Source organism: Lycorma delicatula, chromosome 2 (assembly GCF_047948215.1).
Source record: "Lycorma delicatula isolate Av1 chromosome 2, ASM4794821v1, whole genome shotgun sequence".
NCBI lineage: Eukaryota > Metazoa > Arthropoda > Insecta > Hemiptera > Fulgoridae > Lycorma > Lycorma delicatula.
This window is the reverse complement of record NC_134456.1, coordinates 166,616,844-166,630,165: the sequence shown is the minus strand read 5'-3', so window position 1 is coordinate 166,630,165 and position 13,322 is coordinate 166,616,844. Positions and strand designations below refer to the sequence as shown.

At 31.1% G+C, this 13,322-nt stretch overlaps 1 protein-coding gene across 1 annotated transcript in view; it reads left to right on the top strand.

Annotated features, from left to right (window-relative positions):
- The first annotated feature begins 242 nt into the window (after positions 1-242).
- The window catches only part of LOC142319406 (bicaudal D-related protein homolog), a 312,504-nt gene continuing 299,424 nt past the window's right edge, over positions 243-13,322 (top strand). The window contains exon 1 of the mRNA XM_075356651.1: positions 243-972. Coding sequence (XP_075212766.1) covers positions 691-972 — 282 coding nt within the window. The 5' untranslated portion in view covers positions 243-690. The remainder of the gene's footprint in view (positions 973-13,322) is intronic.

Genomic DNA, 13,322 nt, shown 5'->3' with positions numbered 1-13,322 from the left:
AATTAGTCTAATTTAAGAAAAATAATTTCATAACGTTAAAAATAGTTTGATACAAAAGTCTAATGGTTACACTTCAATATTCATTAACTTGTTAAAACGATAATTAATAGTAATAAAAATCTATTCTTATTGGAAGTTATAAAGAAATTAGTTAATAGACAGTTCACCAGGTAGCGTTATTTTGTATTATTTACTGTTTTAATTCGATGATGGTGGTGGGGGTGGCGCATAGAACGGACTCTCAGCGCAGCGGTAACCGGCTGATGACGGCGATCTTGTTTATACCTGTTCTGTGGCAGTGGCGGTTGAGGCTTGTACGTTGTGTCTGTTATTGCCCGTATAGGTTATGTTTTCGTATTCCTCCTGAAAACTGTTTTTGTAAAAATTGTTTTTATGTAGTGCGTGTTTATTTTTAATTTCTTTTTAATAGTGATTTATAATGAGAGAACCAGGGTGAGGTATTTTAAACATTAAGTGTTTTATGTGTTTTATTCTTACGATGACCGATGGGTTCCAGTGAAGCTAAATTTTCTACTTATTAAATCCTTTAAGTTTTGAATGTGATTTTTATTTCCAGTAACATTATTCTCTGTTCTGAAACAGACATTAAATCCGACCGTTATTTTTTGTACGTATTTATATGTATATAAATGTACATTAAAAATTAAATGCTTAAAATATAAATATTAAATGTACGCGATCGCCGATCGCTGTCATGAAGAACGATTTCATAGTGGTATGATGCACAGAGATAAAATGAAACCGAAATATGATCTCGATGATTACATATACGACGTGCAATCGCGCAGTCTGGAACCCACGGCGGACCCACAGGATGTATACGCTCAATTACAACAAAAGGAAAAGGATTTAATATTAGCTGCAGAACTCGGAAAAGCTCTCCTGGAAAAAAATGAAGAACTCAGTAGACAGAATGAACGATTGGCTGAAGAATATTCTCAAAAGTTAGAGGTAAATTTATATTAATTTTTGTTACATTTTTAAATACGATACATTACCTATTCATAAAACGCAACTCTTAGAATATTCGTTCTCCGATACGATTGTCTATTATCTCGATTTTTGCGTGTACATATCTTTTAAGGGAATTCTACTTCTCATATTTGACAAGAACAATGTTTTTTTTTGTAATTTATTTGATAGAAATTGATTTTACAAGAAAATATTAATGAATGAAAATTCAAACAATTTTTTTGGGAAGAATGCTTTTATTATTTTGGAAGGTTGCTCCATAATTCATTCTGATATTGTGTAAAACATCATTAAAATCCATTTTAACACATTATTTAGGAGGCATATAATTAAAAACCTATAATGATTCCTGGTTTATTTTTACGGCTAAATGATAGTAGTATTAATAATCTGGGCGTGACACAAGCTACAAAAATGCCTTATCAGCCATCATGGTAACTGTTTTTACATGATACTGTTTGATTTCTTATGTGATCGTTCATATCAGCATATAACTAGCATGCACTGATTATTTTTGCAGTAATACAATTTTTTATAATTATACTATTTTATTCTTATGCGATAGATCTAATAATCCATCTATTACACCTAGTTTTGAGAATTTTGAAACGATCCAAAACATTTAATACGTTTATTGTCTTCTTATTTAGTAGAATAATAAAATTAAACTTTGTTATAAAAATTTAAAGCTTGATTATAATAAAAAGGTTATTGCAATACTTTAATGAAAAACGAGTATCACTTCGATTAGGAATCGTATAAAAAAATCATCATCTGCGCTATAAAGGAATTAGTCGAAAAAAATATAAACAGAACAGATTTATAAACGCTGAAAATTTTGCCGTGTATACTAAATTTCTTTTCTATTTGGACTGTTTTTATCGGTGTTGAACTATTTTTTGAATTTCAGTATTAATTTCATTTTATAAATACTGGTGGAAAATGTATTTTGCTCGTTGATGGTTTTCCTGTTTTTGCATTTATATTTATTTTTACTAATTACTATACTACTGATAATGATAATGATTGTTTAAAAACAAAAGTGCACACCTAGTTCTAGATTTTTTACTTTTTGTAAATGTTTTTTAACGTTCTCCGTTATATTTTATGTTAAAATGTTATTACGTAAAACTATTTGCATTATTAATACATTTTTTTTTGTTTTATTTACATATATATATATATATATATATAATGAATTTTGTCAGTTTTGATTCGGAAGTTTATTCGTAACCGCGTATACATTATAATTTTATAAGATTTTCAACTATTCTATTTGAGAGTTTCTCAGATCAAATCCCGATAGAGTTGATATTTTTTCATTAGGTACAGGTTCACTTCTCGCAAAGTGTTTGTAGTCTGATATTGTGTGTAGTTGTTAAGAATAAATATTGTAAAAAAAAAAACTAAATAAATAATGTTTATCTTTAAAAGGTTGATGTTTAAAATATTTTTAAGGTCGTTTGGATAGAATTATTATAAATCTTAATAAATTATTTTATTTGTTTATCACATTTTATAATTTAATAGATTATTGCTGTATCCCTTCTATTCGTTTTTCAGGTTGATACAATTTTTCGAATTGCTGAAGTCAGTCGCATAAAAATGTTTAACTTATTGATTTCCAGAAGAGTCCATTTTACTAGGAAACGCTATTAATAATATACCCTTTCAACATCTTAATCAGTTTTTGTCTTATATTAATAAGTAGAAAAAATAGTTTTTGTAAGAGATTATCTTTGGCGAAATGGTAGTTACTCAACTTTTCATCTGGAATATCCCACGTTCGAATCGCGGACATGCAAAGCTTTTTTACATGTATTTCTAAGCACGGATATTTAGATGAGAAAATAATTATAAATTAAGAGGTCTGTAAATAAAGTAATGAGACTGGTTCAGAAAAACTTTTTATTTATAATCCAATTACATGAACTCCATCACCTTCGAAACGGTTCCCTTGGAAAGCCACGCAATCCCTCAAACGGTTTTCCCACTTTTCATAGCAGTGTTGGAACTAGGAAACCGGAATATCCTTCAGATGGTTGGTTACTTTTCTTTTTTGTTTTCTACTGTTTCAAAATGGTGTTTTTTGAGGTGCTTTTTTTAAAGTCGGGAACAGGAAAACGTCGCAGGAAATCAAGTTAGGTGAATAAGGTAGTTGAGGAACTACATGAATGTTTTTCTTTGCCAAAAACTCGTTAATTGAGAGTGCAGCGTGACAAGGTGCATTATTATGATGCAGCATCATAAATCAAATCAAAACTATGCTAATTTGTTTCTTTGATAATAATGGCATTGTTCATAAGGAGTTTTTGCTTACAGAACAGACTGTAAATCAATTTGTTTACCGAGAAATTCTTGAAAGACTGCTGAAAAGAGTTGCCTGCATGAGACCAGCCATCAAAGTCAACTGGATGCTGTATCACGACAATCCCTTGCTTGTCGCACTGCACTCTCAGTTAATGAGTTTTTGGAAAAGAAAAACATTCCTGTAGTTCCTCAACCACTTTATTCACCTGACTTGAGTTCCTACGACTTTTAACTGTTCCCGACTTTACAAAACACCTCAAAGGACACCATTTTGGAACAGTAGAAAAATAAAAAAATGTAACGACCATTTGAAGGATATTCTGGTTTCTGAGTTCCAGCACTGCTGTGAAGAGTGGAAAAACCGTTTGAAGCGTTGCGTGCCTTCTCAAGGGAACTATTTTGAAGGTGATAAAGTCCATGTATAATTGGATTGTAAATAAAAAGGTATTCTGAACCCGTCTCAATACTTTATTTACAGATCTCGTATTATTATTAGGTTACTACTGAAATGTGTATTCAACAGAAAACTAAACGAAACTGTTCCAAACTTGCCCTTAATGATGAAGGATAAAATGTTATAAAAGAAGTAGTATAACAAATTTAATATAAAATTAAATAGAAATTAATATAAATTATTGATGATAATAATAATAGTAGTACAACTTTATGCTTATAAATGTTATAAATAATACACCTAATAATAAAATGTGTACACAATAAAATTTTAATTTTTAAGGTGATATTTAAAAAATATTTTTTCCGTAAAAGGAAATGGACTATTAAAATTATTTTTATATGAATTGGTCTTTATAAAAAATCTTAATATAAATTGACTGAAGATCAATCTCTCAGAGAAATCGACTATAAAAAAATTCTTCCTCGTAGGCTGTATTATGATGTGTAACGTATAGATATTTATGTTATCCGATATTAATCGTTTTACGAATAAATTATCTATTCTTGTTTAGGGTAAGTGGCACATTCGTGAATATATACGCACGGAAGTGTTCGAATATGCTAAACTTCGATTTATATGAAACTTAACATAAATCAAATCTTCGGTTGAATCATCTAAGATCTGAAAACCTATTTTGAGATCCTTAAAATTCGTTTTGAAGTAATATCAAATATTTTATTTGTACGCTTTATTTTTAAATTTGAGTGTTCTTATTCATAACTAATAACATTATTTAATAATGATGACAGATTATCGATTAAGACGCTTCAAAAAAAAGAAAGAAAATTAGTTTATCTTGTTTCAAACGATATCAATTAAACATCCCACGGAAAGTTTTCATCTAAAATATGTCTACAAATTTATGTCAGATCTAACTGGTCTCGGTAGTTTCAGGATAGTGTATTTGATTTGATCTTAATAATGGTGAATAGACTACGATGAACATTTTCAGGTCTGTTATTTCCCTTTGTATAAATGAAACGCTTTGAGAATGAAAACAACTTTAAGTACGTGTAAAGAAGTTTTTTATTGGCCTGAAATAATATGGTTCAAGCCAAAAGTGAATATTTCTGTTATTTTTATTTTATATATTCTGTAAGCAATCCAAAGTCTGCTATTCAGTAAAGCTTAAATGTGTTGTTGAATCTATAATAAAAAAAAAAATAACGTGACTTACAAACCTGATCTAACAGGCATCTTATTTAACTATCCACTGACTTTTTATTCGATATTGTTTTTTCAGTAGAAATTTTTTTCTATACGACTAATAATAAAATTATTTTCTGTATATTAAACGACCAAATCCTGTTTTTGTTAGCAATTAGTTTATTAGTTAGTATTACTAGCAGAAGAAATTAGTATTCGGTTTATTAGATTTAACTGGAAATGATTTATATAATTATTCATCATAGTATTATAGAATGTACATTTAAAAATGAATTACATGCTCATTGATATAATATATGGATACTTAACTTAATGCAAGGATACGAACAATGACATACGGTAATTAGCGGAAACAGGTCTGCTTTAATTGTATTCCTTTAAGCATCTTAGAGGTACCAGGTAACAAACGAAAACTCTTCTAAGATACTCGTATATATTTTATAACCTCCTTACCTAATTTCATAAAACATATTTAGTTTTATTACTATTATTTTTTAATATGAATTACATAAATGTTTAAAATTAATTAATGACTTCTTATATTGCTCTGCGCTGATAAGTTTTAATGTGATATTAATTTTTTTTTTTTTTAATTTTATTATGAAATGATTATACTATCTTCCAACAGGTTGTATTTAGGCCAATCACATTTTTATATTTGTTTTATTTCAGTTAAAGGATGATTATTTGTAAGATATTATCGTTAATTAAATCTCAACATGACACATTATAATTAAATCCTGGTAGTAAGTACTAAATATTTTTAACTTGACTTAATTAGAATTTTGCAACATCGTATTACAGGTTATCAGTAATAAAAAAAGTCCAAATACTTAAAATTCTTAGTAGAGAAGAAAGATTGATAAATTTATTATTCAGAGTTCTTTCTGCAGCATATGTTTGTGATTATAATGCCAACTACCGTAGTAGAGCGGTAGTGAATTTGAATCTAAAGGTTGCCTCTGATAGGCTCAAGATTCGAATTCCGGCCAAATAAAATTTCAAAAATTCATTTAAATCCCATTCTTCTAGCAGTTTTCACCCGGTAAAAGTAATTTCTTTAAATAAAAAAAAAAAAAACAAAAAAACCGTTAGGGTTACTTAAATTTTATGTGTAGTAAAAAAGTGAAGAAATTCTCGCAAATTAAATAATGTATAAACCAAAAAAAAAAGCTAAAAAGTTGTGATGATTCAGTTTTCGTTCCAGAATTAAACATTAACAACAATAATAGTTTTTTTTTTTTGTCTTCAGTCATTTGACTGGTTTGATGCAGCTCTCCAAGATTCCCTATCTAGTGCTAGTCGTTTCATTTCAGTATACCCTCTACATCCTACATCCCTAACAATTTGTTTTACATACTCCAAGCGTGGCCTGCCTACACAATTTTTCCCTTCTACCTGTCCTTCCAATATTAAAGCGACTATTCCAGGATGCCTTAGTATGTGGCCTATAAGTCTGTCTCTTCTTTTAACTATATTTTTCCAAATGCTTCTTTCTTCATCTATTTGCCGCAATACCTCTTCATTTGTCACTTTATCCACCCATCTGATTTTTAACATTCTCCTATAGCACCACATTTCAAAAGCTTCTAATCTTTTCTTCTCAGATACTCCGATTGTCCAAGTTTCACTTCCATATAAAGCGACACTCCAAACATACACTTTCAAAAATCTTTTCCTGACATTTAAATTCATTTTTGATGTAAACAAATTATATTTCTTACTGAAGGCTCGTTTAGCTTGTGCTATTCGGCATTTTATATCGCTCCTGCTTCGTCCATCTTTAGTAATTTTACTTCCCAAATAACAAAATTTTTCTACCTCCATAATCTTTTCTCCTCTTATTTTCACATTCAGTGGTCCATCTTTGTTATTTCTACTACATTTCATTACTTTTGTTTTGTTCTTGTTTATTTTCATGCAATAGTTCTTGCGTAGGACTTCATCTATGCCGTTCATTGTTTCTTCTAAATCCTTTTTACTCTCGGCTAGAATTACTATATCATCAGCAAATCGTAGCATCTTTATCTTTTCACCTTGTACTGTTAATCCGAATCTAAATTGTTCTTTAACATCATTAACTGCTAGTTCCATGTAAAGATTAAAAAGTAACGGAGATAGGGAACATCCTTGTCGGACTCCCTTTCTTATTAGGGCTTCTTTCTTATGTTCTTCAATTGTTATTGTTGCTGTTTGGTTCCTGTACATGTTAGCAATTGTTCTTCTATCTCTGTATTTGAACCCTAATTTTTTTAAAATGCTGAACATTTTATTCCAGTCTACGTTATCGAAAGCCTTTTCTAGGTCTATAAAAGCCAAGTATGTTGGTTTGTTTTTCTTTAATCTTTCTTCTACTATTAATCTGAGGCCTAAAATTGCTTCCCTTGTCCCTATACTTTTCCTGAAACTAAATTGGTCTTCTCCTAACACTTCTTCCACTCTCCTCTCAATTCTTCTGTATAAAATTCTAGTTAAGATTTTTGATGCATGACTAGTTAAACTAATTGTTCTATATTCTTCACATTTTTCTGCCCCTGCTTTCTTTGGTATCATAACTATAACACTTTTTTTGAAGTCTGACGGAAATTCCCCTTTTTCATAAATATTACACACCAGTTTGTATAATCTATCAATCGCTTCCTCACCTGCACTGCGCAGTAATTCTACAGGTATTCCGTCTATTCCAGGAGCCTTTCTGCCATTTAAATCTTTTAATGCTCTCTTAAATTCAGATCTCAGTATTGTTTCTCCCATTTCATCCTCCTCAACTTCCTCTTCTTCCTCTATAACACCATTTTCTAATTCATTTCCACCGTATAACTCTTCAATATATTCCACCCATCTATCGACTTTACCTTTCGTATTATATATTGGTGTACCATCTTTGTTTAACACATTATTAGATTTTAATTTATGTACCCCAAAATTTTCCTTAACTTTCCTGTATGCTCCGTCTATTTTACCAATGTTCATTTCTCTTTCCACTTCTGAACACTTTTCTTTAATCCACTCTTCTTTCGCCAGTTTGCACTTCCTATTTATAGCATTTCTTAATTGCCGATAGTTCCTTTTACTTTCTTCATCATTGGCATTCTTATATTTTCTACGTTCATCCATCAGCTGCAATATATCGTCTGAAACCCAAGGTTTTCTACCAGTTCTCTTTATTCCGCCTAAGTTTGCTTCTGCTGATTTAAGAATTTCCTTTTTAACATTCTCCCATTCTTCTTCTACATTGTCTACCTTATCTTTTTTACTCAGACCTCTTGCGATGTCCTCCTCAGAAATCTTCTTTACCTCCTCTTCCTCAAGCTTCTCTAAATTCCACCGATTCATCTGACACCTTTTCTTCAGGTTTTTAAACCCCAATCTATATTTCATTATCACCAAATTATGGTCGCTATCAATGTCTGCTCCAGGGTAAGTTTTGCAGTCAACGAGTTGATTTCTAAATCTTTGCTTAACCATGATATAATCTATCTGATACCTTGCAGTATCGCCTGGCTTTTTCCAAGTGTATATTCTTCTATTATGATTTTTAAATTGGGTGTTGGCAATTACTAAATTATACTTCGTGCAAAACTCTATAAGTCGGTCCCCTCTTTCATTCCTTTTGCCCAGCCCGTATTCACCCACTATATTCCCTTCCTTGCCTTTTCCAATGCTTGCATTCCAATCTCCAACTATTATTAAATTTTCATCTCCTTTTACGTGTTTAATTGCTTCATCAATCTCTTCGTATACACACTCTACCTCATCATCATCATGGGCGCTTGTAGGCATATAAACGTTAACAATCGTTGTCGGTTTAGGTTTTGATTTTATCCTTATTACAATGATTCTATCGCTATGCGTTTTGAAATACTCCACTCTCCTCCCTGTCTTCTTGTTCATCACGAAACCTACTCCTGCCTGCCCATTATTTGACGCTGAGTTAATTACTCTAAAATCACCTGACCAAAAGTCGCCTTCCTCTTCCCACCGAACCTCACTAATTCCTACTATATCCACATTCACCCTATCCATTTCCCTTTTTAAATTTTCTAGCCTACCAACCTTTTTTAAGCTTCTAACATTCCACGCTCCGACTCGTAGAATGTTATTTTTTAATTTTCTGGTGACCCCTTCCTTAGTAGTCCCCACCCGGAGATCCGAACGGGGGACTATTTTACCTCCGGAATATTTTACCAAGGAAGGCGCCTCCATTATTGATATGTGAAAATGCAGAGAGCCACATTTTCTTGGAAAAAAGCAGCTGTAGTTTTCCATTGCTTTCAGCTGCGCAGTACTCAGAGGACTGAGTGATGTTGATACGGCCGTTTAAGTCATTGTGACTCACGCCCCTAACAACTACTGAAAGAGCTGCTGCCCTCTTTCAGGAATCATTCCTTAGTCTGGCTCTCAACAGATACCTCTCCGATATGGTTGCACCTTCGGTCCAGCTACTCTGTATCCCTGAGCACTCAAGCCCCCTCACCAACGGCAAGGTCTCATGATTCATAGAGGAGGACAATAATAGTAATAAAAATATTTATATGACAATTTGATAACGTAGAATATAATTAATACAGGATGTTTGTTTTAAAACCGATTTAAAGAAAAATAATGTACCATATTTAATGCGATTTGTTATAAATATTACAATTATTTATGTAAAACAATATTGAGATCACATTTTTTGTAACAAATGTTGAAAGCGTCCTACCGTTTTTCATCAATGCAAGCATTTACACTCTTTTTCATATTCCGTGCAACCTTTCAAAACGTACCTTTTTCAATTTCTTGTAATTCTTGAGTTACGTTGGCTTCAATTCTTCAATGGTGTGTGGATTATCTTTGAATACGCAACCTTTTAGATATTCCCAGAGAAAAAATCTACGGCGGAAAAATCAAATGATCTAGTTGGCCATAAGCCATCGATATTATTCTTTCACCAAAGAATTTCTCAAAAGGTCCATTGTTGCTCTTGCCATGTGACGTGTGGCTTCCATCTTGTTGAAGGAACTACGAATCTTTCATTTAATTCTAAATTTGCAGTAAATTTCGTTACAATTTCTTGTTTGAGGTCGACATTAAGAGTGTTTTCAAAGAATATTTGGCCAAGTATTCTTCGCCTGGCAATTGTACATCACACAACCATTTTCTGTGGGTGTAGAGGTTGTGAATGGATGATGTGAGGATTGTTGAACTCCAGTAGTGGTCATTCCGACTATTAACTCAAATGAAACCAAGCTTCATTTTAAAAAATAACTTATCCAACACTTTAATGCTCTCCGAACAAACCGATTAAACCATTGAGTGGAGCCTAACTACATAATCAGTCGGATATAATTCATGTGATGCATGAATTCGGTATGGCTTTAAGTTAAGCAGCCGGGTAGCTTTAAAGACACTGTACAGAGATATTCCTTTTCATTGCGCAAGCTTTCGTAATGGTTTGTTAGGTGGGTTTAAAAAGCTTACCCTAAAAACTTGCAATGTTTTGTCATTAAGTGCTGAACATTTCCGGGTGTATCTCCGATTGCACAAACAGAACCGGTTCCTTTATAATTCTTTATCGTACAATGGATTGAATATTTATTTGTTACAATCTTACCCGAGAACTGCGATTGAAAAGCTTCTTGGCATAAAACAAAAAGATTAGTTGTTAAATAATTTTCCTCAATAAAACTTCTTTTCCGTGTTCAAAACCGTTTCTACTTCATAAAAAACACAGATAAAAAAATAACTAACCTTTCCCAAAAAAAGAAATAGAAAATTATATTGGCTGATTATAAAACAACAATAGGTATTGCTGCCAATCTCTTCATCCGAAATTTTTGCATTAACTTTTCTAAAAAGTATTTTGTTCGTGTTACACCCAGTATAACTTGACTTGAGTTATACATCCAGTATACCCTGACTAAAATTGATGCCAACTAACTAACTGTTGATCGAAGCTCTTTAGTTAATAACACATCAACAGTATTCTTTTGCATTTTTCCAGCCTTTTTTGTTTGTGTTTAAATTTCATCTGAGGTCTTATTCACTAATATAATATTTAGAAATGTTATCGCTGCTTCTTTTACAGTTTTTTTTTTTTTGCTTAATGAATTAATTCACCACAGAAGGTTTGATAGGCTTGCACTCGGAAATGTTATGTAAATAGAATTTTGTAGCGAATGAAAAATTCCATACCAGACCGGGATTTGGACCCGGAACTTCCGAATGAAAGGCCGAGACACTGTTATTCTGCCACGGAGGTCGCGGAGTTTTTATCTTAAACAAACAAAAAGATATGTTCGAAGGTTATTGAAATAAACTGGAAGAGAAGATTACACTCAAAAACCGTACACCATAAACTTTTCTTAAAATGTAAAATCAGATGACAATTCTGATCTTTAAATAATCATTACCGGTAGATACTGAAGAAAAGATATATACATATATTTATGTAAAATAGATTAATAAATAAAAATAAAATAAATTATGAGATAGATTACAAATTATCAAATAAACAATACTTAAATTAGGAAGTTAAAGAAAATATCAGTTCAACAGATATGTTAAAGTAGAAACAAACTTTACGAAAAGATGCAATCATACTGATTGTTTAACAGTCTAAATTGTCTATTTTAAGGCAATTTTTTATTGACGCCTTTATGCGTTTTAAAAAATATTATCACATATAGGATTGTTCTTTATCCATATATTATTAGATCTTTCAGCTTCTTTTACTTATAAAAGAGTTTTAATAAATTTAATTGATCCATAAATATTAATTTTGTTTCGTACTCGGGTCCTTTGACTTTAACATTGATTATCTAATTTTGCAATCTAAATGCAGATTGACAGAATACATTGGATGTAAGCTACAACTTTGGAATTCATTCGGTTTTGTATTTCATTAAGTTGTTTATCTTTACAAAAGTTGGTGATACTAATATAATTCTCCATTTAAATAATTAATATGATAACCGTTATAACGAATATTTCTTCAACGAAATTTTATGTAAATCTGAATGACTTCTAAACTCTGAATCTTTAAACATATTAATATTATCTTTTGCAGAAATTAATGGAACAGCAAGTTAATTTTTTTCGATCTTTTCTAATATTGTCTTATGCAATAAATGAAATACGTTCTGTGCATTGTGCAGTCTATTAATATGCAATAAAATGTTGTACGCGATAGATTTGTGGGTTATAAACACTGCGCGGTTCAGCCATATTGATTTGATACACTGAAATTTTGATAAAGATATGACTTATTTTCCACGAAGAGGAATTATTACTTGTAAACATATTAAAAATAAAAATACCAAAAAAATAAATAAATAAAATACCCATATATTAAAAAAATAAAATAAATTATTTTTCGAATTTTAATATGAAAAGAAACAGAATCAATAAAAAGGATAGTAATTTAATTTTGTCCATAAAACAATGGAGACCTCAATTCTTAATCATAATAAATGAATTGAAACCGATAAGATATAAGCTATTTCCCATCGCTGCTCCCGCGATGTTTAAAAAATTTGAACATGAGTACAAAATTTTAATTCCTCAACGCCAAGCTTATTTTATTTTTTTAATTACAAAAAAAGAGAAATTATACAATACAATGTATCTTCAAAAGAAAGTAATATAATTAGTAGAAATTTGGACGAGGTGAAAAAAGAACTCTGTAATAAAAGAAAATGTATAGGTAAATACGTACAGTGAATGGTAGGTCTCAGCATATGCTAGCTTTATTCATACAGCCCGCGTTATATGGTTACTTGTTTCCCGTCGCGGTTAAGGGATCAGGTCTCGCTTCACTCGCCCTTATCGTCTAGCCAGGGGGCTCTTCCCCTGGTCAGTATTATGTTTTTTAGTCAAGTACCGGAGGCAGGTGCAGCCAGTTGTGCCGAACGTACAGTAACAGTGGCTGTGTTGATTGAGCCGCCGCGCAGTACACCGTCGCACCCCTTAAAAAAGAAACCGAAAATGGTTTTAAATATTTATCTAAAGAGTATTTTTAAGTCAAACTGATTATCTTGTTTAGTATAGTCTGAATTGAAGAAAATTTGCAGTCATTATTAAAAATCTCTTTTTACTTTTCTTCACCTCTTTGAAGGTCGAATTTCAGAAAATTTCGAAATTGGTTTTCAGATATTCATATGAAGATTACATACGTAAAAATTCAAGCCGATATCATCATTTGTACCTAGAAATTAAAAAAATGGCCGGGCTTCAAAAAAAATTTAAAAATCATTTAACCCTTTAAACTAGGAATTTCAAAAAAATTAGAAATTTGTAATTAGTTATTCAAATGAAGATTACACACACCAAAACTCAAGAGTTGATAACTTTATTTTTTACCGAGGAACTAAAAAAAAATATTAAATTTCATTGTTACTTCATTTTAACCCTT